At 42.8% G+C, this 23,349-nt stretch overlaps 1 protein-coding gene across 1 annotated transcript; it reads right to left on the bottom strand.

Moving 5' to 3' along the window:
- Positions 1 to 2,234: 2,234 nt before the first annotated feature.
- LOC116420285 lies at positions 2,235 to 22,776 on the bottom strand. The gene is made up of 4 exons (XM_031944695.1): positions 22,744 to 22,776; positions 22,073 to 22,199; positions 21,336 to 21,832; positions 2,235 to 4,453 (listed from the first exon to the last, which is right to left on the bottom strand). Exons 1-4 carry the CDS (start codon positions 22,774 to 22,776, stop codon positions 4,265 to 4,267), a joined length of 846 nt encoding a protein of 281 aa, XP_031800555.1. The 3' UTR covers positions 2,235 to 4,264.
- Positions 22,777 to 23,349: the final 573 nt, after the last annotated feature.

Genomic DNA, 23,349 nt, shown 5'->3' with positions numbered 1-23,349 from the left:
AGAGAAAAACATTTAGAAATTGACTTGCTAAGCAGATGGGGCATGAAGGAAATAAACATTTATTATGTAACTACTATCAACATTTATAAAAGTTCTCTCATTTGATCCTCGCAAAAACCCTGGGAGGTGGGTGCTATTGTTATACTCGTTTTGCCAAAGAGGAAACTGAGGCAGACAGAGGTGAAATGACTTGCTCGGGGTCATATAGCCTGTTAGATGTCTAAGGCTGGATTTGAACTCGGGTTTTCTTGACTCCAGCCTTAGCACTTTATCTATTGTACCACATAGCTGCCTCTAACCAGCAAAGATATGAGAAAAGGAACTTAGATTTCTGGACTAAAACTTATAAAAATCATGATGGAATATATTTAACAAAAAACCGTAAAACTATTTTGCTTGACTCTGAATATTTGTTTCAAGAGTTTTGCTTTCCTCTTTCTTTCCCTTGGGGAGGAATGGGAAAGGGAGGAGTATGGAAGGAGGTCTCACATGCAAACTCCAGGCCCCAGTAGACTCCATTTCCATTCCTGGCAAAATTCTGGGAAACATTATTAAACAGATAATTGTTCAGAACCTAGAAAGGGAAACAGTGATTACCAAAAGTTAGTAGGATATGATAAAGAATGGGTCATGCTATTAAAAACAAGGGAGTCAACCTGCCAAGAGAAACCCAGGGACAATATGAACACAATTACAAAATACTTTCCAACAGTAAAGACAGATCTAAACAATTGGAGAAGTCAATTGCTTATGGATAGGCTGAGCCAATATAATAAAAATGGCATTTCTACTTAAATTAATTTACTCATTAAATAAAGCTAATTTACCTGTTAATTTAATTTGATTCACTGCAACATCAAACTACCAAAGAATTATCATATAGAGCTAGAAAAATAACAAAATTTGAGAAAAACAAAAGTGAATTAATAAAAAAAAATGTTAAGGAAGGTGGCCTATATATGCCTCTGTGTGTGTGTGTGTGTGTGTGTGTGTGTGTGTAGCACCAAAAAGCATTATATAGGCTATAAAATTGTGCATATCCTTTGTCCCAGCACACATTTAGGGTTTGTATCCCAAAGAGATCAAAGAAAAAGGGAAAGAACCTATTTGTACAAAAACATTTATAGCAGCAGTTTTTTGTAGGGCCAAAGAATTGGAAATTGAGGGGACACCATCAGTTGGGGAATGACTGAACAAGTTGTGGTATATGGTTGTGATTATTACTGTTCTATAAGAAATGACCATCAGGTTTCAGAAAAACCTGGAAAGATTTACATGAACTAACACAAAGGAAAGCGAACAGGACCAGGAGAATATTGTACACAGCAACAGCAATTTTGTAAGGAAGATCAACTGTGAAAGACTTCTAATAAAGACAATGGTCCAAGACAATTCTAAAGGAATCATGATGAAAAATGCTGTTCACTTTCAAAGAGAGAAATGATGAACTCTGAATGCAGATTGAAGCATACTTTTTAAATGTTTAAATTTTTCTTGTTTTTTTTTTTAATGTGTGTATTATGTATTTTCTTTTGTAACACGGCTAATATAAAAATATGAATTGCATAATTCTACATGTATAATTGATATCATAATGCTTGTTTTCTCACAGAGTGGGGAAGAGGTGAGACGGGGGAAAACAATTTATCATTCAAAATTTTTTATAATGAAAGTTAAAATCTCTTACATGTCATTAGGAAATATTTAATGAAATATATATATGAATGAAAGAACAGGTCAAATGAGGCAAATCTTTTACTAACTAGGACTGTTTGAATAACTAAAATCAAAGTAGAGCTATTAATGGGTCAATGCCAATATAAGGAGTTCTCCAATGGAGTATTACAGAGTTCTGTCATTGGCCTTGTGCTATACATTAATGTTATGAATAATTCGGATAAAGACAGAGAAGGAATACTCTGTGGCTAACACCAAACTAAGATGGACAGTTTACAGGTTAATGAATCAGGCTACAAAACGATCTCCATGAGCTAGAATGATAGCCAAATCTATTTAAAAAAAAAGTGAAATGTAATACATAAATCAAGAGTTATACACTTGGGGTCCAGTGGATAGTCATGGAGTCAGGGGGACCAGAGTTCAAATCTGGCCTCGGACACTTAACACTTCCTAGCAAGTCACTTAATCCTAATTGACTCACTTCCCCTTTCCCCCCAAAAAAAGATTTTTAAAAAAGGTGATTCACGGAAGTCAATTCCACCCCCCCCCCAAAAAAACAGATAAATAAAGTTTAATTTTCAAAATGGAATTTTTTAATGGACACAAATGGTATGAATAGACAAATGGTTCCTATAAAAAAAAGAACTAGAGGTTTTAGTTATCTGCAAACAAAATGGAAGCCTCAAAAGCTAATGCTATACAAGGTTAATTAAGAAAGACATATTTTCCAAATGAGAGACATATACTCTGCCTTGGTCAGGGCACATATGGAGAGTTCAGTTTAGTGCATTATATCTTATAGAAGAGAAAGACAAGCTGGGGCTTGTTCCAAAGGCAGCAATGAAAATGGTGAGAAGAACCGGGAATATTTAGACTTGAAAGAGGACTTGAAAAGGACCAAATTTTGGCTGTCTTCAAGTATGTGAAGGGCTGTCATTGTGGAAGAAAGATGAAAATTCAGTCTGGTTCACCTCAAACAGCATAACTAGATAAAACAGGTGAAACTTCAGAGGGATTGTTTTAGGCCTGATAAAAACAAAAAGCTTTTTAATCCTTTTGAGTTGGGCCCAAATGGAATGGACTCCCTTTCACTCAAGCAAATGATCTCCATGAGGTATTTTTGAGAAAGGATTCTCGGTCCAGTAGGGATCTTCTAGAGAGATGGCTTTTGACCAAAACAAGATTTTGTTACTGACCAGAAAGATCAATAAAGAGGATGTGCCCTAAATAACTTACATGCTACATTGGGTGTGGGAGAAATTATAGATGTAATCAACAATAAAGTGGTTTTTCTGCATTTAGCTCCATCTTGTTCTATGGCTGCTACTTCTCCTATCCTACTGTGACACGTGAGGTATATATAATTACCAGTATTTAAACAGCTCATCTGCAGGTTTAAAAAGTTCCTTAAAAATATAACATGACCTGAATTCATATCTTCTAACCTGTGTTTTTGCTACAGAGATTTGTCTGTTACAGAGTTTACATTTTTACCCACTATTATCTTTGATTAGCACATTAAGGCCTGATGTGCCTAAAGGTCACTGGGCCTAAATGGTTTTGTTTCTTTTCTTTTTTCTCACAGTGATATCCGAAGATTTGAAGTGATACTCACCAGGCACCACGTGTCAAGTGCCTACTAAGTGCTGGGTTCCATGCTAAGTTTTGAGAATATGAATATGAAAAAGAGGAAGAGAAAGACAGTCCCTTTGATAGGGGATAGCCTCTAGGGGAAAGAGCAGCAATCCTGAGGTCTCCTGACCTTAGAGTGCTCTTGGTCCAACAATCTGTCCTAAAGTCTTCTGGTCTTAGGATAGTCCTACACACACTGCTGACTGTCAGATGGACCATCTGCTGGGCAGGGATAACTAGGTTCCTGAGACAATAATGAACAGACCACCCCACAAACCTACCTGTACACTCTATGCAAAGTGTCTTATAAATCTGTCTCCTTGCTCCTGGTTCTTTGCTACACCGGTTTGGAACTCAGCCCGCAGCAATTGGCATTACAATTGCAATAAACTTTGCCCCTTGACTTGGAGATGGCTTCAAGCCTTGAGACACCTCCTGACACGGGTCTCTGACCCCTCACCTTTTGGGGTCCCTTCCCGACCGCAACAACTGGTGACCCGATATAGGGAGTCCAGCCTCCCCTGGCTTGATTTCCTCCTTGTCAAGGTGAGCCCCCCCGTTTTGTTCCCCCTCAGTCGTATAGCTGGGACCCCCAAAGCACTGGGAGAAGGCTCGTCTGGGTCATGGGGAGCTCCACACTCAGCAAGTTTTCCTGGACTGTGGACGCCCAAACTGGGAACCTTTGCCACCTTTTCACCCTCCCTGGGACGCCGGAGGAGGAAGGACCACAGGATGGCTTTGGGCAAAGAAATCTGACGGCTTTGGGCAAAGATGGGACAGTCGTGTTCCCCGTCACTTGTCTGAGTCCGCGTCTCTGTGCACGATGTCCGTGTCCGTCTGTTCTGTGAGCTCCATTCTGTGCCCTGCTTCAAACGCAGCCAGAAGAGCCCCCGAGGTTGCAGTTAGAGCTTAGGACGCCCCCCTTTGAAAGCCGAACCTTTTCCTGCGGGCTTCAGCTCTGGCCGGCCTGGGGGCTACAGAAATAAACGGCTAATTCTGACTCCGCGACTGCCAACACGGCATCTTGGCAGGTTCTCAGGGGTTTGAGAGCAACGATGGAGGGAGTCTGCTCATTTGTCATGTGAAGAGTCCACGAAAAGTTCCTGAAACATTGGGGAGAACTGCAGGAATTCAGCCCATTCTGGGAGAAAAGCAAAAGGAAAAATGAGGTGAACAGCAACTTCTGGCCAACCCTTCCCTGGCTCCCTGGGGTCCCTTTCTGCTCCTTGGGGGAAGCACCCCAGAAGGCACTAAGGGACCCTCTCCACGAGCCCGATCCCTCAGCAAGCTCCACTCCGGGAGTCCCGGGTGTATCTCGGGGGAGAGGAAGTGCTACCAAGAGCCCGAGTCCCTCTGTCTGCTAACTCCTCTCACCTCAGATCAGATTAAGAAAAGAGAACGCTAACGGACTGTAGGGAAACGCAAATTGTGCCCCGCCTGTAGACACGGGGAAGCAGCAACAGCCATGGGGACCCCACGCAACCCGGCCCCGAAACCCCGGCCCCACACCCCCCCAGCCCCTGCCGCGGGTTGTCCGGCGGCTGCCTGGGAAAGATCCAGGTGCTCCCGGCAGCCCCAGCGTGGCAGCGTGTGGGGAGAAAGCGGGTCAGCCTCGCTCTGGGTTACCCGCCACCCTCCGCTCTGGGTTACCCGCCACCCTCCGCTCTGGGTTACCCGCCACCCTCCACTCTGGGTTACCCGCCATCCTCGGTTTCAGGCGTGGAAGTGTATTGGTAGGTGACTTATGGCAACTGACTTGATCTCTGGCCAGTTTTCCGCTTTGGAAAGAGAAAGGGTAATTGTGGTGAAGATCGCGTGGCTGCCAAAGTCCTCGGCCCAAAACATGCTGGCTGAAGGCTGACTGCTTTAGCGGGCGTCATCGCTTCCTGTTTAGAGGCTTTTAGATGGGAGCAACGTACCACGTCAAGATAAATGATTTCTAAACTTGCTCTTTGAAATATCAGAGCAAAAGCGACTTCAAAGGAGCTCTAATTAAAGCCCACGAAAGGGCTCTGTCACTTAGAACCCACTTGCACTCATAGTGGTAACAGAAGGTTTAAGGATTGGGGAAATTCGGGAAAACAGAAAAGCGCTTCGCTGCTACTTTAAAAACTCTGGGTACAAACCGCCTGCTTTTGAGATATCTAGAGTCAGACTTCTGAGGGCCCTGGCAGTACAAACCGGCACCTGACCCCCTCCCTGGCGCACAGAAGAGAAACGGTCTGTGTGAATTGGACAATAACCAAATGGCAGCTCAGTTTGTCTGGAAGATTTAATGAGAATCTAGGGAATCTCATGAACTCGTCAAGTCCATTTTAAAATCTGTTCCATCTCAATTGGAAGGATCGACCTGTTTTCTCCCCAAAGCAAAAGGGAAACTTACTTAAAGGAGCAGGAACTACAGTTAAGACTAATTTGGCAATCAGGAAAATTCTAAGAGTGTTAACTAAGTTATTTGGCGTTATTGCCATCATGTTAAAGCCCAAACTGGTCATTTCTGTGTTTGGAACAAGACGGAGGAGGGGACCAGTTCACCTCCACGTATGAGACTTGCAGCAGCTTTTCCCCTTCGTGGGGAGGGGGGGGGATCAAACAGCACAGCCCACAAGAACACACAGAGTAGTTGGGGTGGGCCACAGCGAGCCCAGCCCTTCCCTGGGGTCTCTGTCGACTCCCCTTCGTTGGTCAGCTTGCCAGTTGCCATCGTCAGCCCTGAGAACTGAGCCTGTTTAGGATGGAGAGTTCCTCAAAAAGAAATGTGTTTCCTAGGAATCTCTCCAAGCTTGTTTCATGATTGGTCCTTGGCACAGGATAAGTTTAAACATACACAACGTGCTCAACAAAATCCCTCGTAGGTTTGAGTCCCGGTCAACTTTTACAATGAAGTAGCCAGCTCTAAGCTGGGACGAGCAGACTTTGCTATGAGGGAGAAAAGCTCTTGGGCTGGTCACCGATGTTCTTTTGGGTTTTGCCTTTGATCGCCCGATCATGAAGTGGGTAACCCTCCATTCGAGAGAGATGCCATAAGTTCCTCAGAGGGACGCCTTCCCGAACTGTCACAGGGGTGCGTCTTATCTGGGCAAGAGCTGGAGGGACAAACTCAGCCTCTGCTCAAGGTGAGAGCCTTCTGACTCAGTTTCCCAGCTCTGTTTCTTTGTTTCCCACGTGATTGGGAAGCTTCCAATCTTTTGAATATATGGATATATGTCTGTGAGGGGGAATCATTACCGCACGACTGGCTGTCGATCAGAGCTAAGGATGCCTTATCCTGTCAGGTGTGCGCTACCGGGCTGAAGCCCGAAGGACCTGTTGTGATGCTTTTATAATCAGGTCCCTGCTTTCCCTCTTCTAGCAAATTTCTACAACCGGAGCAAATGGTCGGTAGAAGCCCTGAGCCCAGTGCAAGTATCCGGGGGGACACACGATGGTCTCCTACTTTAGATCTTAAAGATGCTTTCTTTTGTGCACCATTGCATAAAGTCACAATTTCTTTTTGCCTTTAAAGGGAGAAATCCAGGGGAACGTAAACCCCCACCAATGCACATGGCCAGTCCCGCCTCAGGGCGTGACGGCCCCCACATATTTGGACAGGCCCTGGCTACCCCGAATATGGATGATAAATGGATCCGACCCCCCCCCCCAGAGGCTTCTCTGGCTGCAGCCATAAAAATCCCCTAACTTCTTCCTAGCCCCTCCCAGGGCCATGGAGTTTCTTTGTCTAGAGGCCCACATTGCCTATCAGTCTCTTGAGACCCTGAAAGCTAAACGGACCTCTCCTCCACCTTAGCCCTCCCTAGAGCCTTTTATGAAAGCCAGGGCCAGGTCCTAGGGGTCTCGACTCAGTCCCTGGGACCCGATCCCAGATCTCTTGCTTCTTTGTTAAAGAAACTCGGTGTCTCCGGGGTGACCCTCCTGCCCCAGCCCTTCTGATTGAGGAAGCCCCCCAGCTTCTCCTGGGCCAACCATTGGAGGTTCTAACTCCCCACCAGGTTCAGAACCAGAGTTTTACTATTGGGGAAAGGACGCCAGAAGGGGCATCCACTTCAGGCCGAGGGAAACAGGCTGGCAGGTTCAGCTACCCATGCTGCTGCCTGTTTGCCCCCGACCATGGCATCTTTAAGGCCCCGATTCCTGCACTCTCATGCAGCTCCCAGGAACAAGCCCTTGCTAAAGAATGGGGTAAACCTTTTTCCCTTCTGGCTGGTCTCCAACACCCTTGGAGCAACTTCTGATCCCAGAGGCCAGCCGGTGGAAACTTCTCGTTGGCCTAAACCGAGCTACTCCCTTGGGGAAAATGTTCTCCAATCCCTTGTGGAAACTGTTTTCGCTGCTCCCAAGCTGGGAGAGAATTCAACAGGTCTGCCAGGCCTGCCCAGTTTGTGCCCAAGTAAATCTTGAAAAGGGCTTTTAAACTTCCCATGTCTGTGGGAGGAGTACATACATACCTGGGGGAGGACTGGCCGATTGATTTTACACACATGCCCCTTTGCAGGAACTTCAAACTGCTTTTTTTCCCGTCACCTTTACTAATTGGGGAAAAGCCTTCCCTTGTAAGACTGAAAAGGCTCAGAGGTTTGGCTAAAGGAGATCAAACCCATGATTAATGATCATCTCTACTCTGCCTGTCATCCAATGGTTAATGCCTTTGAAGCATCATGGTGCTTGCACCCTAGGCCACCTGAGCACTCCTTTCACTGGGTATAACGCCACTGTCCCACCCACTGACCCTGCGCCTTTGGGGAGACAAAAGGAGGGAAAGTGGGAAAATGCTCTTTGGGATTTACCTTAGGAAAAGTTGTCTGGATGAGAGACATTCGTTATAGCCTCATCTACTCACCCCGGTCTTCTTCTGGGGCGGTTCCTGGTCACTGTCCCTAGGAACCCCCATACCAACTGTGCTTTTGGTCTTTTGCTCATTTTTGGCCCCTCCATTTCTAATCTACTTGTGAAAGTTATTTCTTCAGAACTCCAAGCCATGAACTTCCAGCTACTTGGTCACCCTCAATATCACTTGATACCCGATTCTGACACTCAGGAACCCCTGGATGCTGCTGCCGCTACCTGTCTCCTCTCCTCAGTCTGGCACCCACTGGGCAGGGCAAGTTCTATGCCCCTTGTCTGCCTGAAACATCTCCAGAAGATGAGATCTTCTTCCCTTTGTCCCAAATGAATCTGAGTCTGGACTGCTTGAGAGGGCAATGATAAGGTGCAGCCTCTAGGGGAAATAGAGCAGTAAGAGGCCCCCGACCTTAGAGGGCTTTTGTTCTAACATTCTGTCTGTCAATGATTCTAAAGTCTCTTGACCTTAGGAATACTATAGCCATAGTCCTATAAGCATTGCTGACTGCCAGATAATCTGCTAGGCAGTGATAACTAAGTTCCCAAGACCACTTCTCAGTTCTACCCATGGGCCATAAAATTAGCCTATCCATGACATGAAGCACTGGAAAAATTTGGCTCCTTGCTCCTGGTTCTTTGCTAAATCCTTTTGGAACTTGGCCCGCTTGGCGTTCCAATTACAGTAAATGTTGCCCCTTGACTAGGAGATGGCTTCAGGCCTGCAAATTCTTGAGACGCTTCATGACACCATTCTGTGACCCTCAACTTCTTGGGGTTCTTTCTGAACTTCAATACCTTATCCCTTTGAAGAACTCACAACAATGGAAAAAGACAACATACAAAAGGAAAGTGAAAGGGGTAAGGGGGAGGTATCCCTCAAAAGTATAATGGAGAAGTCCAAAGGAGTACAGCTCAATGGGAAATGAGGAAATTGTTGGCCTGAGCCTCTTCTTCAAATGGAAGTTCTAGGAGGAGCTCTCCACTCTCCACAAAGAGGAAGGTGGGCCTGGGAAAGAGGGCACTGATGATATAAGTGCCAGGACTGAAGTGAAAATAATTAAAGGAAGCATCAACAAATCAACAAAGTACCATTCAAAATCTGCAGACAGTTCCCACCGTGTCCCCCAATAAAAACCCCTAAGGCTAAAAACTCCAGACACATATTATTTAAACTTAACAACTGTACTGAGGGACAACAAAAGTCTTCCAATTGAAAAGAAATTCAAGTGACACGAGACTACACCCACCAGAAAATACAAAAGTGGGGGAAAGGAAGGGAATAGAACAAGCATTCCTTATTGTGTTCCCAGAAACTATGCTAAGCTCTTTTGTACAAATAAATTGATCTTCAGACCGATCCTGGGAGTTAGGTGCTGCTATTATTCCCATTTTACAGATGAAGAAACTGAGGCAGGCAATAGGTGAAGTCTCTGCCCAGAGTCATATAGCTAAAAAAGTGTCTGAGGCTGTTCCTCTTCCTGACTCCACATTCAGCAATCTATGGACATTGCTGCCTAGGACTTGTTCTTACTTAGAGGGAGTAGAATAATGGGTTCCCAAAAGAATTGGAGCTCAAGATGTGGTGCAAATCTGAACCTGCGGAGAAACAAATAGATGTATGTTATGGGCCAGGAATTGCTCAATTAAGGGAACTCCAAGCCTCTTCCTCCTCACCCAAGCAAAGACCCAACTAATTGGACCAAAGAAAGAGACAGGGAGCTCAATTATAATTATATAAGTGGTTTAATAATCATAATGAGTTCCTTACATAGAAAGTGTCTGGGGCAGTGGCCAGACTATTCAGTGGATCTCCAAAAAGACCTCTAAAAAGTTCCTTGGTAATTATAGAAATCAGACAAAAGGAGGAGGAGGAGCTCCAATATCACTGGAGATTGCTTGCAGTATGCTCAGCAAGCAGTTCTAATTTGGGGCCTGGGTCCCAGGGCTTGGGTGAGTGCCCAGACATCCAAGGTTATGTGGTAGGAACAGTGAAGATTTGTGTTCTGGTTGCTATATGCTTGTTATGGCTTACAGCTCAATAGGGACCTCACAAGACCACGTGCTGGTCAGTCTGAATAAGTTTGTAGACACTCACAAGGTTCTTTGCTAAGCACAGTGTCTCCTCCCTCCAAGAATGGCTTTCATGCCAATAGTCTGGCTTTTACCAATCAGGACCCCACAGGTGTCCAATGCTACAGCCAAATTAAAAATATTTTTAGATAGAAAACCAAACCTAAAGACATATTTGCTTCTCAAACACTCCTGACAACAGAAACACATGAAGGGCAGGCAAATACACAAGCAAGGAGCACAGGACAACAACTGAAAGTAAAAACAGAAAGACCATTAAGAAACTACTATGTAAATATACAGAGCCAAGAGGATGGAGTGACAGGGAACATTTTTGCCTGAGTCACCCAGCATTCTTCTTGCACAAGTACTTAAAAAATACACCAGTCAGAATTCTGATGGAAGAAGTCAGAAAAAGTCATAGGGAGTCATTTTTTTTAGGACTGAGCAGCTTAGTGAGACAGACAGAAATGTCCGAAAGAGAGTTGAGACATAACAGCATGGTTCTGGTTCCTGGAGCAGAGAGGTGATTCGGTAGTAACCTTTCCCTCAGTACCATGAGCCTGCGAAAGGATAATCAGGGCAGAAGTCCCAGCCTAAAGAGGAGTCAGAAGTCCAGTCATTCCGAACCTGGAGAGCCTCCCAATGGGCTAACAGGGACTGAGTCCAGCAATTGTCTGCTATAACTCCCAACCAGGGACAAGTCAATAAACTCAAACCTGGATCGGGAACCAACAGAGCTCAGACCAGGAGGGCAAGGAGCAGATCTAGACTCAGATCTCACCAGTCATGAAAGCAGCAGAAAGCTGGAAGATGATAGAAGCCCAGGCCACACATTCCCTTCCCTTAGATCCCACCAGAATACACAGAGCCAAGTCTTAACATTGAGTCCAAAGTCAGAAAGGAAAGTGGAAAGAGGAGCAACAACAGAAAAGACACCTGACCATAAAGAACTTCTATGATGATGGAGAAGCTCAAAATACAAATTCAGAAAATGAAGCGGTTAAAACCTAGGGGGTACAGTGGATAGAGCACCAGCCCTGAAGTCAAGAGGATCTGAGTTGAAATCCGGCCTCATACACTTAAAACTTCCTAGCTGTGTGACCCTGAGCAAGTCACTTAATCCCAATTGCCTCAGCAAAAATAAATACCTAAATACATAAGCAAAAGCAAAAGGAAAAATGTAACTGGGACATAAGTCCAACAAGAATTCCTAGAAAAAGTTTTCTGGTTTGTTTTGTTTTTCAAATGAGCAAAAGAGATTTGAAAAATCAAATCATAGGGGAAAAATTAATAGCATGGAAAAAGAGGTCTAAAACCTTACTGGAAAAAAATAGTTTCTTGAAAATAAAAATTAGCCAAATGATAGTTCATAAAGGATTCCATGAGAGATCAGAAATAATTTTAAAAGTTTAAAAAATCTAAATAAATGTGGAAAAATATGAAACACAATGTAGGAAAAACAACTGACCTGGAAAGCAGATTGAAGAGAAATAATTTAAAAATCACTAGACTACCTGAAAGACAAACAAAAAAAAAATAAAGAGCTTAGACATCATATTTCAATAAATCATAAAAGAAAACTGCCTAGATCTTTTAGAAGTAAAAATTGAAAAAAATCTACAAAGTAATTAATGAAAATTCCCAGGAATTTTATAACCAAAATGCAGAGCTCTCAGCAGCAAGAAAGAAAGAATCAAGCTACCAAGAAGCCATAGTCAAGATCATAGAAAATGTAATAGCTAACTGCTTTAAACAAATGAAGAGGTTGAAATAATATTCCAAAAGGCAAAAATTTAAGCTTATAGCCAATAATAACCTACCTAATAAAACTGAGTATATAACCCTCCAAGGCAAAAAAAAAAAAAAATTGTAATGAAATAAAGAACTTCCTTTTTTTTTTTTTGAAATAACTTCCAATCATTCTTGAAGAAAAGAACAGAGCTGAAGTGAAAATCTGACATAGAAAACACAGGACTCAAAAGCAGTATATAAAGAGAAATATGAGAGAAATTATAAAAATGAAAGAAGATTAACTTGCTTATATGTCTTACATGAAGGATGATACATGTAATCCCTTGGATATCTATCATCATCAGAGGTCTTGGAGGGACATACAGCCTATGCTTGGATAATCTCACAAGAAAAAAGGAAAGAGGGAGAAAAAGAATACACTGGGAGAGAGGTGAAGAGAATAGAAGAATGGAGAAAATTACCTCACACACAAAGTGTTATGTTTAGGAGTACCGTATTTTCCCTGGAAGGGACAGAGAAAAGGTTGACACCAACTTCCCCAGAGTGGGCAGGAGGAAAAGAAAAGAAAAAGTATGAGAACAGGATAGAAGGAAATACATAGCAATCTAAATTATGAATTTGAATGGGATGAACTCATAAAAAAATGGAAGCAGAGTGAATTAGAAACTAGAATCCAACAAGTTATTTATAAAAAAAAAGAAAGATATACATAGAATTAAAATAAGGGATTGAAGCATAACTGATTATGCTTCAGTCAAAATAAAAAGGGCAGGGGTAGCAATCATAATCTCAGACAAGACAAAAGGTCTATTTTAGACCTAAATGAAAGAGATGTCGAAAGAAAAATGACATTTTGCTAAAAAATTATCACAAACAATAGCAACTCATTCCAGTATCTAAAGTCCAACATGACTGAGATAACTGAACAACAACAAAAACCACAGAAGAAGAAGTGAATATATATTCAGCAAATGCTATAGCATTTAAATTCTTAAAGGAATAAACAAATTACAGAAGAAAACTGAGAGTAAAATTATAATGGTGAAGGACCTCAATTAACTCCCTAGAGAAATCTAATCATGGAATTATAAAAAAGTTAGATATAGCAGACTTCTGTAGAAACTGGAGTGGAAACAGAAAGCTGTGTGTGGAACCTTTAAAAAAAAAACTGGCCATGCAATTCCAATAGACTTGGGAAGGAAAGTACCATCCACAACCAGAGAGAGGACTATGGAGACTGAATATGGATCACAGAACAGTATTTTCACCTTTGTTGCTCATTTTTTTGCTTATGTTTTTTTTTTCTTATTTTTTTTTCCCCTTTCGATCTGATTTGTCTTGCACAGCATGATAAATATGGAATTCCATTTAGAAGAGTTGCACGTGTTTAACCTAAATTGGATTACTTGCTGTCTAGGAGAGGGGGAAGAAGGGTAGGAAGGAAGAATAATTTGAAACACAATTTTTTGCAAGAATTAATGTTGACAACTATCTTTGCATGTACATTGGAAAATAAAAACCTATCATTACCAAAAAGCAACCATGTATTAGGCATAAAAATTTCTCAAACTGAAGAAAAATAAAATAAATGATTTTCTGACCATAAACAATAAAAATAATAATAAAGGATCTCTAAAACAAATATTTAAAATTAAATAGAAAGTAAATAACAATCCTAAGAAATGAGGGGAATCAAATAACAAATCATAGAAACAATAATAACTTGCCATTAAAGATAATGACAATTGTGATAGAACAAATCAAAATTTATGGAATGTAGCTAAAGCAGTACCTAGGGGAAATTTTCTACTTTTAAATACTTGTCTCAATAAAAGAAAAAAAGAGCATATCAATGAATTGATAATGTAACTAAAAACAACTAGAAAACCAACAGAATACACCAAATAGAAATCTCAAATATCAAAGGAATGATTAACAAAGTTGAAAGGAAAAACTACACGACTCCTTCAAGACCCCCCCACTAAATTTATAAATAAAACTAAGATCTGTTTTTTAAACAGCACTATAAAAATATATAAGCCATTAGTTAACTTGATGTAAAGAAAGAAGAAAACTAAATTACTACTATCATGAGTAAAGTGAACTTACAACCAGTGAAGAAAAAGAAAAGGCAATTATTAAGAGCTACTTTGCCCAATTTTATGCCAACGGATCTGACAACCTGATGGATATTTATAAATCATGTTGGGAGAGAAAAATCAGAGCAAAAGGGAAAAGCCATGGGAGAGATGAAAAACAACAGAAACAAAAGAAGTGAATGTAGCATTTGGTGATTTAGATTCGGTTTCCATAGTTCTTTTTCTGGATGCAGATGGCATTTTCTGTCCAAAGTCTATTAGGATTGCTTTGGATCACTGAAGCACAGAGAAGAATCAAATCTTTCATGGCTGATCATTGCACATTGTTGCTATTATTTTATATAACGTGTTTTTGGTTCTGCTTGTTTTGCTCAGCATCAGTTCATGTAAATCTTTCCAAGTCTTTCTAAAATCAGCTTGATCATCATCATTAATAGAATAATATTCCATTGCCTGCATATATCACAACTTGTTCAGCCACTCCCCAATTAATAGGCACCTACTCATTTTCCAGTTCTTTGCCACCACCAAAAGAACTGCTCCAAACATTTTAGTACATGTGGGTGCTTTTCCTTTCTTTGTGATTTTCTTGGGATACAGACCCATTAGTGGCACTGCTGGGTCAAAAAGGGTATGCAGAGTTATACAGTCCTTTGGTCAGTTCCAAATTGCTCTCCAGAATGGTTGGATCGTTTCACAATTTCACCAACAATGCATTAATGTCCCAGTTTTCCCACATACCCTCTAACATTTATAATTTTTTCCTTTCATTTTAGCCCATCTGAGAGGTGTGAGGTGATACCTCAGAGTTGTTTTAATTTGCATTTCTCTAATCAATAGTGATTTAGAGCATCTTTTCACATGACTATAGATGATTTTAATTTCCTCATCTGAAAACTGTCCGTTCATATCCTTTGACCATTTATCAAGTGAGGAATGACATATTTTTATAAATTTGACACAGTTCTTTATATATTTTAGAAATTAGATTATCAGAAACATTGGCTATAAAAATATTTTCCCCCAGCTTTGTATTTCCCTTTTAATCTTGGTTCCATTGGTTTTGTCCTGATGGATATTTACAAAAAATAAATTGTTCATATTGGAAGAAGAGGAAATAGAATACTGAACTATCTTAGGAAAAGAAATTGAACAAGTCAAATGAAGTCCAAAAGGGGGAAAAAACAACTCCCAGGACCAGAGAGATTTACAAGTGAATTCAACCAAACAAAAAATAATTAATTCTAATACCACATAAACTATTTGAAAATAATTGAAAAAGAAGGAACCCTACCAAATTCTTCCTATGACACAAATACAGTTTTGATATCTGACTAGGGAAAGCCAAAACAGAGGGAAAAACCTATAGAACAACTTTCCTAATGAATATTGATACAAAAGAAATTAAACAAAATACTTGCAAGGACATTGCTATAACATATCATAAAGATCATATCCATATCTAGGCAGAACTTATACCAGGAATAGAGGGCCAGTTCTGTACAAAGAAACCATAAGCATAATTGACTAGATTTATAACAAAAATAATATTATTTCAATGGATGCTAAAAAAGCTTTAGACAAAATACAATACCCATTCCTATTAAAAAAAAAACAATAGAAAGCATAGGAATAAATGAAACTTTTCTAAAATGATAAATAGAATTTCTCTAAAACCAAGACAGTATTATTTTTAATAGGAACAAACTAAAAGCATATACAATAAAATTGGATGCAGCAAAGATTCCCATTATCACATTATTTAATAGAGCATTGGAAGTTCTAGTTATCGCAGTAATAACAAACACCAAAAAAGAAATTGAAGTAATAAAGCAAAGAGAAAGAAGAAATAAAACCATCATAGTTGCAAGATATAAAATAAACCTATATAAATCATTCACTTATGATTCCCTATTGGGAAAGATAGAAAATTCCATTTAAAATAATTACAGATAGAGTAAAATATTGGGGAACTTACCTGTTAAGATACACGGTAACATATGGACACAATTACAAAATACTCTTTACACAAATAAAGGCAGCTCTAAATAATTAGACCAAATAATTATAATAAAAATGAGTATACTTCCAAAATTAAATTTCTTTTTTCAGTGCCATATCAAACTTCCAAACTAAAATTTTATACAGCTAGAAAACATAGTATGTGGAGGAATAAAAGTTAGATATTATCAAGGAAATCAATGGGGAAAAAAAGGAAGGTTTAGGGCTGACGATATCTTACCTCAAACAATATTGCATAGCCATAATCTTAAAAGCAATCTATTCCTGAGTAAGAAACAGAATTTTGTCAAGATAACTCACTGGTCATAAAAACATTCTTTTTCTTTTTTTTTTTTTTCTTCTTTTTTCCTATTTATTTAGTATTTTATTTTTCCCCAGTTTCAAGTAAAAATAAGTTTTAACATTTGTTTTAAAAACTTTGAGCTCCAAATTCTTTCTCTTCCGCCCTCCCCAAATATTCTTTTCCAACAACACTAAAGGCATATCTAGTGCACATCACTAGATGGTCAATACTGAAATCAGACTGATCTTATACTTTGTAGCCAAAGGTAGAGAAATTACAGTCAGTTAAAACAAAGACCTGGATCTGACCATGTAGCACACAATGAACTTCTTATTGCAAAATTTAGACTTAAATTGAAGAAAGTAGGGAAAACCAGCAGACCATATAGGTGTGACCTTAAATAACATCCCTTATGATTATGAAGTAGAGGTGATGAATAGATTTAAGGGATTAGATCTGGTAGATGGAGTGCCTGAAGAACTACAGAGTTGTTTGCAATGTTGTACAGGAAGCACCAGCAAAAAAAAAAAAAAAAAAAAAAATAAAAATAAAAAAAAAATAAAATTGCAAAGAAAAAGAGCAAGAAAGCAATTTGATGGTAAAATGAAGCTTTATAAATAGTGGAATAAAGAAGGAAAGGAAAAGGGAAAGCTATATCCAACTGAATGCAGAATTCCAGAGAATAGTGAGAAGAGATAATCAGAAGGTTTTCTTTAAAAGAGCAATGCAAAGAAATAGAAGAAAACAATAGAATGGGATGAACAAAAACCCAAGAAAATTAGAAAACTCAAGGGAAAGTTTCATGTAAAAATGGTAGGAATTTAACAGAAGCAGAAGAGATTGAGAATGGGTGGCAAGAATGCACAAAATACAAGAAAAATCTTAACATCACTAATACCCACGATGATCTAATGATCTAGAGCCAGACATCCTGGAGAATTAAGTCAAGTGGGCCTTAGGCCTGCCAAGTATTGCTAATGAGGACAATGGAGGTAATGGAATTCTAGCTGTGCTATTTAAAATCCTTAAAGATGAGCAGTTAAAGTGCTGCACTCAATATATAGCAAATTTGGAAAATGTAACAGTGACCACTGGATTGGAAAAAAGTTCCTGTCTCATTGCTAAAGAAGGGCACTAACAAGGAATGTTCAAATTGCCAAACAATTGCTCTCATTTCACATGCCAGCCAGCTTATGCTTAAGATTCTGCGAGTTAGGCTTCAGCTATATGTAAACTGAGATTTATTAGAAGAGTAAATTTGTTTTTGAAATAACTAGAGACCAAAGTGCTGTCAATTGCCGAATTATGGAGAAAGTAAGGGAGTTCTAGAAAAAAAAATCTACATCTGTTTCATTGACTACATTAAGGCTGTGAGAAATCCTCAAAGAAACGGGAGTATCAGATCACCTTGTCTCCTGAGGAACGTGTATGTGGGCCAAGCAGCAAGTTAGACTCAAACATGGACTAACTGTTTGGTTTAAGAATGGAAAAGCAGTATAACAAGGCTCTATATTATCATCTCGTTTATTTAACATAAAATATGAGTACTGTACCTTGTGAAATTCTAGGATGGATGAATCAAAAGCTGGAATTAAGACTGCTGGGAGAAATATCAACAATATCAAATACGCAGATGATATGTAAAGAAAATTAGAAACCTTTTGATGAGGAAAAGAAGAAAGAGTCAAAAGTAAGTAAAATCCTAGCAACTGGTTCTATCGCTTCCTGGCAAATAGAGAGAGAAGAAATGGGAGCAGTGTCAAATTTTGTATTCTTGGGTTCAGAGATCACTGCAAGTGATGTTGTCATGGCATTCAAAGGCTTTTGCTCCTCGAAAGGACAGTTATGGCAAATGTGGACAGCATACTAAAAAACAGAAACATCACCTTGCCAACAAAGTTCTATGTAATCAAAACTATGGATTTTCCAGTAACAATGTATGGCTGTAAGAGGTGGATTGTTAAAAAAAAAAAAAATAGATGAGCACAGCAGAATCAATATTTTTGAATTGTGGTGCTGATGAGGGACTCTTGAGAGTTCCTTGGACAGCCAATCAAATCAGTACATACTTAAAGAAATTAATTCAAGTTATTCATTGGAAGCTCAAAAACTGATGCTGAAACTTAAATATTTTCCACCATATAATGAGAAGATGGAACTCATTGGAAAAGACACTGATGCTGGGAAAGGATGAAGGCAAAAGAGAGAGGAGGCAGCAGAAGATGAGAAAGTTGGGTCCAAGAGGTCACAAAGAGTTGGACATGACTGAAGAATAACAAAAATAAAGAGGCTGATCAGTAGAATTGATTAGTTACACAATATACAGAAGCAAATCAGCGTAGTTATTAACAATGTAAAATAAACCAAGGGATCATAGCTATTGCAGCACTAACTCAACATTTCAGGGAAAAAAAACCACAGGGAAAACTGGAAAATGGTCTGCCAGAAACAACTAGATGAAGAACAACATCTCACATTACATACCAAGTAAGGATCAATCAAATTGGGACTACAAACACACACACACACACACACACACACACACACACACACAGACACATATGTAATAAAGAGTGACAACATCAACAAAAAGAAGAGTGCTGAAGAAATTACTTTATATAGAGAGAGATGATTTCAGGGTTAGACAAGAGATAGAGGGATTCAGGAAGTAAAATGGACAATTTTCATCATCTAAAATTAAGAAGCTCTTTGGAAGAGTGAGGGAGAAGGAAACAGTAAAACCATTAAAGTACCAAAGACATCAGTGAAACTTTTTTTTAAAGGAAATTGAGAGCCGTAATCAGGGGAACAAGACAAGCAATTGTTTTTAAAAGATTAAGTAGGTTGAGTGGGACATTTTAGGTCCCACTAAGGTCCCACTAAGAATTACATGAAAGCCATTCTGGGATTCAATGAAAGTGAAAATACCAAGATCTGTATCTTTCAGTATCTGTATCTTTCAGAGACCTGTGTCTCTTATTAGCACACTTGGCAAGATATTGAACTTTTGTGATTTTTATGATTTATTCAATCATGTATCCACATGGTCTATATGGAGGCATGAGTTGCCATCTCCCTTTTGACAGCTTTCTGCAGTTAGTGGCAACTGGGTGGCACTATAAACTATAAACTGGGCCTGCAGTCAAATTTGACCACAGACACTTCTTCACCCTGGCCAAGTCACTTAATTCCATTTGCCACCATTCCCTCAACTGTAGACTAAGGATAATAACAGCACCTACCTCCCAGAGTAGTTGTGAGGATCAAATGAGATGACAACTATAAAGTGCTTAGCATGGTGCCTGGAACATAGTAAGTACTATAGAAGTGCTAGCTGGGATGATGAGGAAAATGTTGATGATAGAGGAGCCATATTGTCATGACCTCACATAGTGCCAATATATGTGTTTTTAGGCTCAGATTTAGTCATGTGATCCCACGCACAGACACACACAGAGTCACACACAGTCAGAGACACACAGTCACAGGCACACACCACACACACATAGACACACACACATACAGACATACACTCACACCACATACCAGGCCAATCCATCTTGAGTCTCGATGCAATTCTGGGGTCTGTTCCCAACTTGAAGGCTGGGGCGGGACCTTCCTATCCTTGCCCCAAACCCACACGGACTTGCTCCTTCTCAAGAGCCAGAGCTCTCTCCTAGCACAGTGCTCCCACTTGGGACCCTTCCTGTCAGGCCCAAGTGACGTCATCCAGGCCTAGGCTCTCCAACTCTGGCTTGCTGCACTACGGCCCTTTCATCCCCTCCCAACTCCTCTCCTTATCTTTCTCTCTCCTCCATGCTCCTTCAGCCCCAGCCCCAGCTCCACCGCCCCCGCCCTCACTCCCCTACCTCCCTCCCTGGGCTCAGAGGACCATTTCACCCCAAGATTGGCTAATGATTCACCTGAGGATTTCGGGCGGAAACGTTGCCAGAGAAACTGGGTGGCGACAGATCCCCCACCCCGATCACGACCAGAATGGCTGACACGCGGACCCCCGCCCGCTGCCCCACCCCGCCCATCCCTTCCCAGCAGGCAGGGCCCGGGGAGAGATACCGCCTAACCCAGAGACAGATGGCGCCAAGGCCGAGACCTGCATCCCGACGCTGGGGACTCGGGTCCTTCCCACGTCCTTCCCGGGGTGTGTCGCCCCCGCACCTCAGCAGGCATCGAGGGCAAGGCTAGAAATGCCGCAGCAGAGAAGGCAAAATGCGCTCGCCGGGGAGGCGGTCCTCCGAGGCACCATTGGCACCGCCCCAACCCAGACCTGGCCTAAGCACCGCCCCCAGCCCGGAAGGCCTAGGCCTGAGCACCGCCCCCAGCCCAGACACGAAGCACGCCCCAGCCCTGACCAGCCCCTCCCTGGCCTTGTAGCCCTAAGTGCGCGAACCCCCCCTGGCTAAGGGCAAGATTTCCACTAGGGCCTTCTCCTCATTTGCAGGTTGAGAGAGAGGGGGAGAGGAGGAGAGCGGGAGGAGGCTCCGTCTGCGAAGGAGCGCTGCTGAGGCTTGCTGCACCCTCCCGCCACCCTCTTCGGCCCCTGAGTCCCCAGGATAACACTCACACACTGTCCCGGTCTCTATTCCCTCAAGCAGGCAGGCCAGGGTTGGGGTCGTAGGTGCCCCCTCCGCCCGCCGGGGCGCCCTCCTCAGCTGGGACTCTACTTCCCTCCTGTGGGGCCCGAATTAGAGTCGAGCCTAAGGGCAGAGGAGAGGTCCTGGCTGGGGGTGGGGGGGGTGAGGAACAACCCGGGGAGCCGGGGGGCCCCGACAGCGGTCCGAGCAAGCGGAGGGGGGAGTCCCGGCCCACAAGGGGGTGGAGAAGAGGGGACCGAAATGACCACTCTGAAACAGGAGCAAAGCCTCCGCAGATGACGAGGACGGACCCGGGCAGTGGGGGGGGGGGCTGGCAGCTACCTGGCCAACAGGCCGACCTACCGGACTCGACAGCAAGTCCGAGAACTCTCCTTCCCGGGGCGAGGTAAAGCCTTGGGACGGAAACCTGCAGAGGCTGGGCAGACAAAGCTCTGCGGCGGCTAAGCGTGGTGGTAACCATGGCCACGGGGACGGGCTAGCGCGCCCAGCAGAATCCTGCCTTTTGTCTGCTTCCGGAACGCCGAATTCGCCCATCCCTCCACGGCAGGTGGTCGCTATGGCGACGGCGGGAGGGCAGGGGGCGAGGGACCGGAAGTAGGCAGCAGGGGCGCGAGGGGAGGGAGAGACCCGCTCAGCCACCGAGAACTCAGTGGAGCCCCCGCAGCCGAGTCTCCATAGAGACGGACTCTTCTGTGAGAAGAGCTCGCAGCTTGGGGAGCCCCGTGGCCCCCGAAATGCAGCAGGTCGGCTGTTCCCAGGCTCAGGGGGCTGGGGGAACCCACCAGTCCGCAGGGAGGGCTTTCCACGGCCCTTCGAGTCTTTCACTTCGAACCGGTCGGCTTAGCGCGGACCGCAGCTGAACTCGAAATGTCAGGGCCCGCCTCCCCTCTCCCCTGCCTCCCCTCTCCCGCCTCCCCTCTCCCCGCCTCCCCCTGCCTCCCCTCCCGCCTCCCCCTCCCCCTCCCCTCCCTCGCCTCCCCTCTCCCGCCTCCCCCCCTCTCCCCGCCTCCCCCTCTCCCCGCCTCCCCCTCTCCCCGCCTCCCCCTCTCCCCCGGAATCTGAAAGCGCGCGGGGAAGGCGTGGCAGGCGCGCTCCCTGCAGCAGCGGGTGCCCGAGGGGTGCCCTGGCCGCCCGCTGCTGCCAGTAAACCGCAAGAGAGAGCCGGTCCTGGCCAGTCCGCGACCCGTCCAGGCACCCTGGGCTTCCCTACAAGGACGGGACAGGGGAGGGGGAGGATAAGGTGGTGCAGTGCTTCCAGCGGTCCATAGAGGCACCGCTCCCCATCCGTGCCAGGTCTGGAGGTCGTAAACTGAGACGAGCTGGGTTGGAGGGCTCTAGAGGACGTAGAAAAGCTCTTCCCCTTCTCTTTCTCCTAGCCGCATAGAGACGGATAAACAGCCTGGGCCAGCAGGCACTCGCCCCTTCTCTGTTACTGACCCCTTAGGAACCCTCTTTTGGTTCTAATACCCATCATCTCCCGCCTTCTCCTTCGGATAATCCTGCTTTGTAAGGAGCCACGCACCTCCCCCACCCAATAGCCCAGGCACAATGCTCAGAGACAGCAAGAATAAGGGGCTGTTGTGTGACTGGGAATGCGACCCGATTTTAATTCGCCCAGACTAGTCTCCAAGTACGCCTGGGGAAGAGGGGACGGATGAAACGTTTTTGTTTCTCTCTCATTCACATAGATAGATGAAGGCCCTTGGCCTGGCAACAAGTTTTCTTTGGGCTCCGTGTTTAAAATCCTCACTATTATGAGAGTATTGCGCTCGATTTCTTCCATTGTGATTTTGGAAAGTGTCCTATAAGAAATACTACTGGTTGGAGAGAATGTAACCTAGAGTGAAATGCCTTTAGTGGAGGCGAGCTCCCGGTTTGATCTGAAAGCTGTGCTTGCACCGCCGTCTTTCAAGGTTCTCTTTCATGTACAAAAGGGTACGCTCTGCTTTTGTATACCGGGGAAGATCTGCGAAATCTTTTATTGGGACGTCCGGGCTCTCCCCCTACTTCCATCGTGAAATAACCTTTCCTCCTTTAAGGCTAATGAAATTTCTCTCTACTTCCTAATCAAAATCCTAGTGGCTGTTGTCTACATCAGCCATACATGTGTGTATATGCAGGTATATGTGTATGTGTGTATGTACATATATGTGTGTGTACATATATATTTATACGGGTATATGCATGTATATATGTGCATATGTATGTATATTTATATATCTGTGTTTATATTTATGTCTGTCTATATATTTCTATGTCTCTATATATACATATATCTATAGCTATATATCTCTATCTATCTACACAGTGAAGTTCAAAGCACCAAAAGAGAATCCCAGATTGACTATAAAGTACA

Source organism: Sarcophilus harrisii, chromosome X (genome assembly GCF_902635505.1).
Source record: "Sarcophilus harrisii chromosome X, mSarHar1.11, whole genome shotgun sequence".
NCBI lineage: Eukaryota > Metazoa > Chordata > Mammalia > Dasyuromorphia > Dasyuridae > Sarcophilus > Sarcophilus harrisii.
This window is presented reverse-complemented; position numbering and strand designations above follow the sequence as displayed.

Bases quoted from the DNA above. Each gene is read 5' to 3' on its own strand.
- LOC116420285 (XM_031944695.1), bottom strand. From the start codon at position 22,776: ATGGAAGAAATCGAGCGCAATACTCTCATAATA. The intron at 21,833-22,072 runs GCCTTCCCCGCG...GTCCGCGCTAAG, and splicing joins GCAGGGAGCGCGCCTGCCAC to CCGACCGGTTCGAAGTGAAA. The intron at 4,454-21,335 runs GTAGGTCGGCCT...CTTTTCTCCCAG, and splicing joins CGGACTTGCTGTCGAGTCCG to AATGGGCTGAATTCCTGCAG.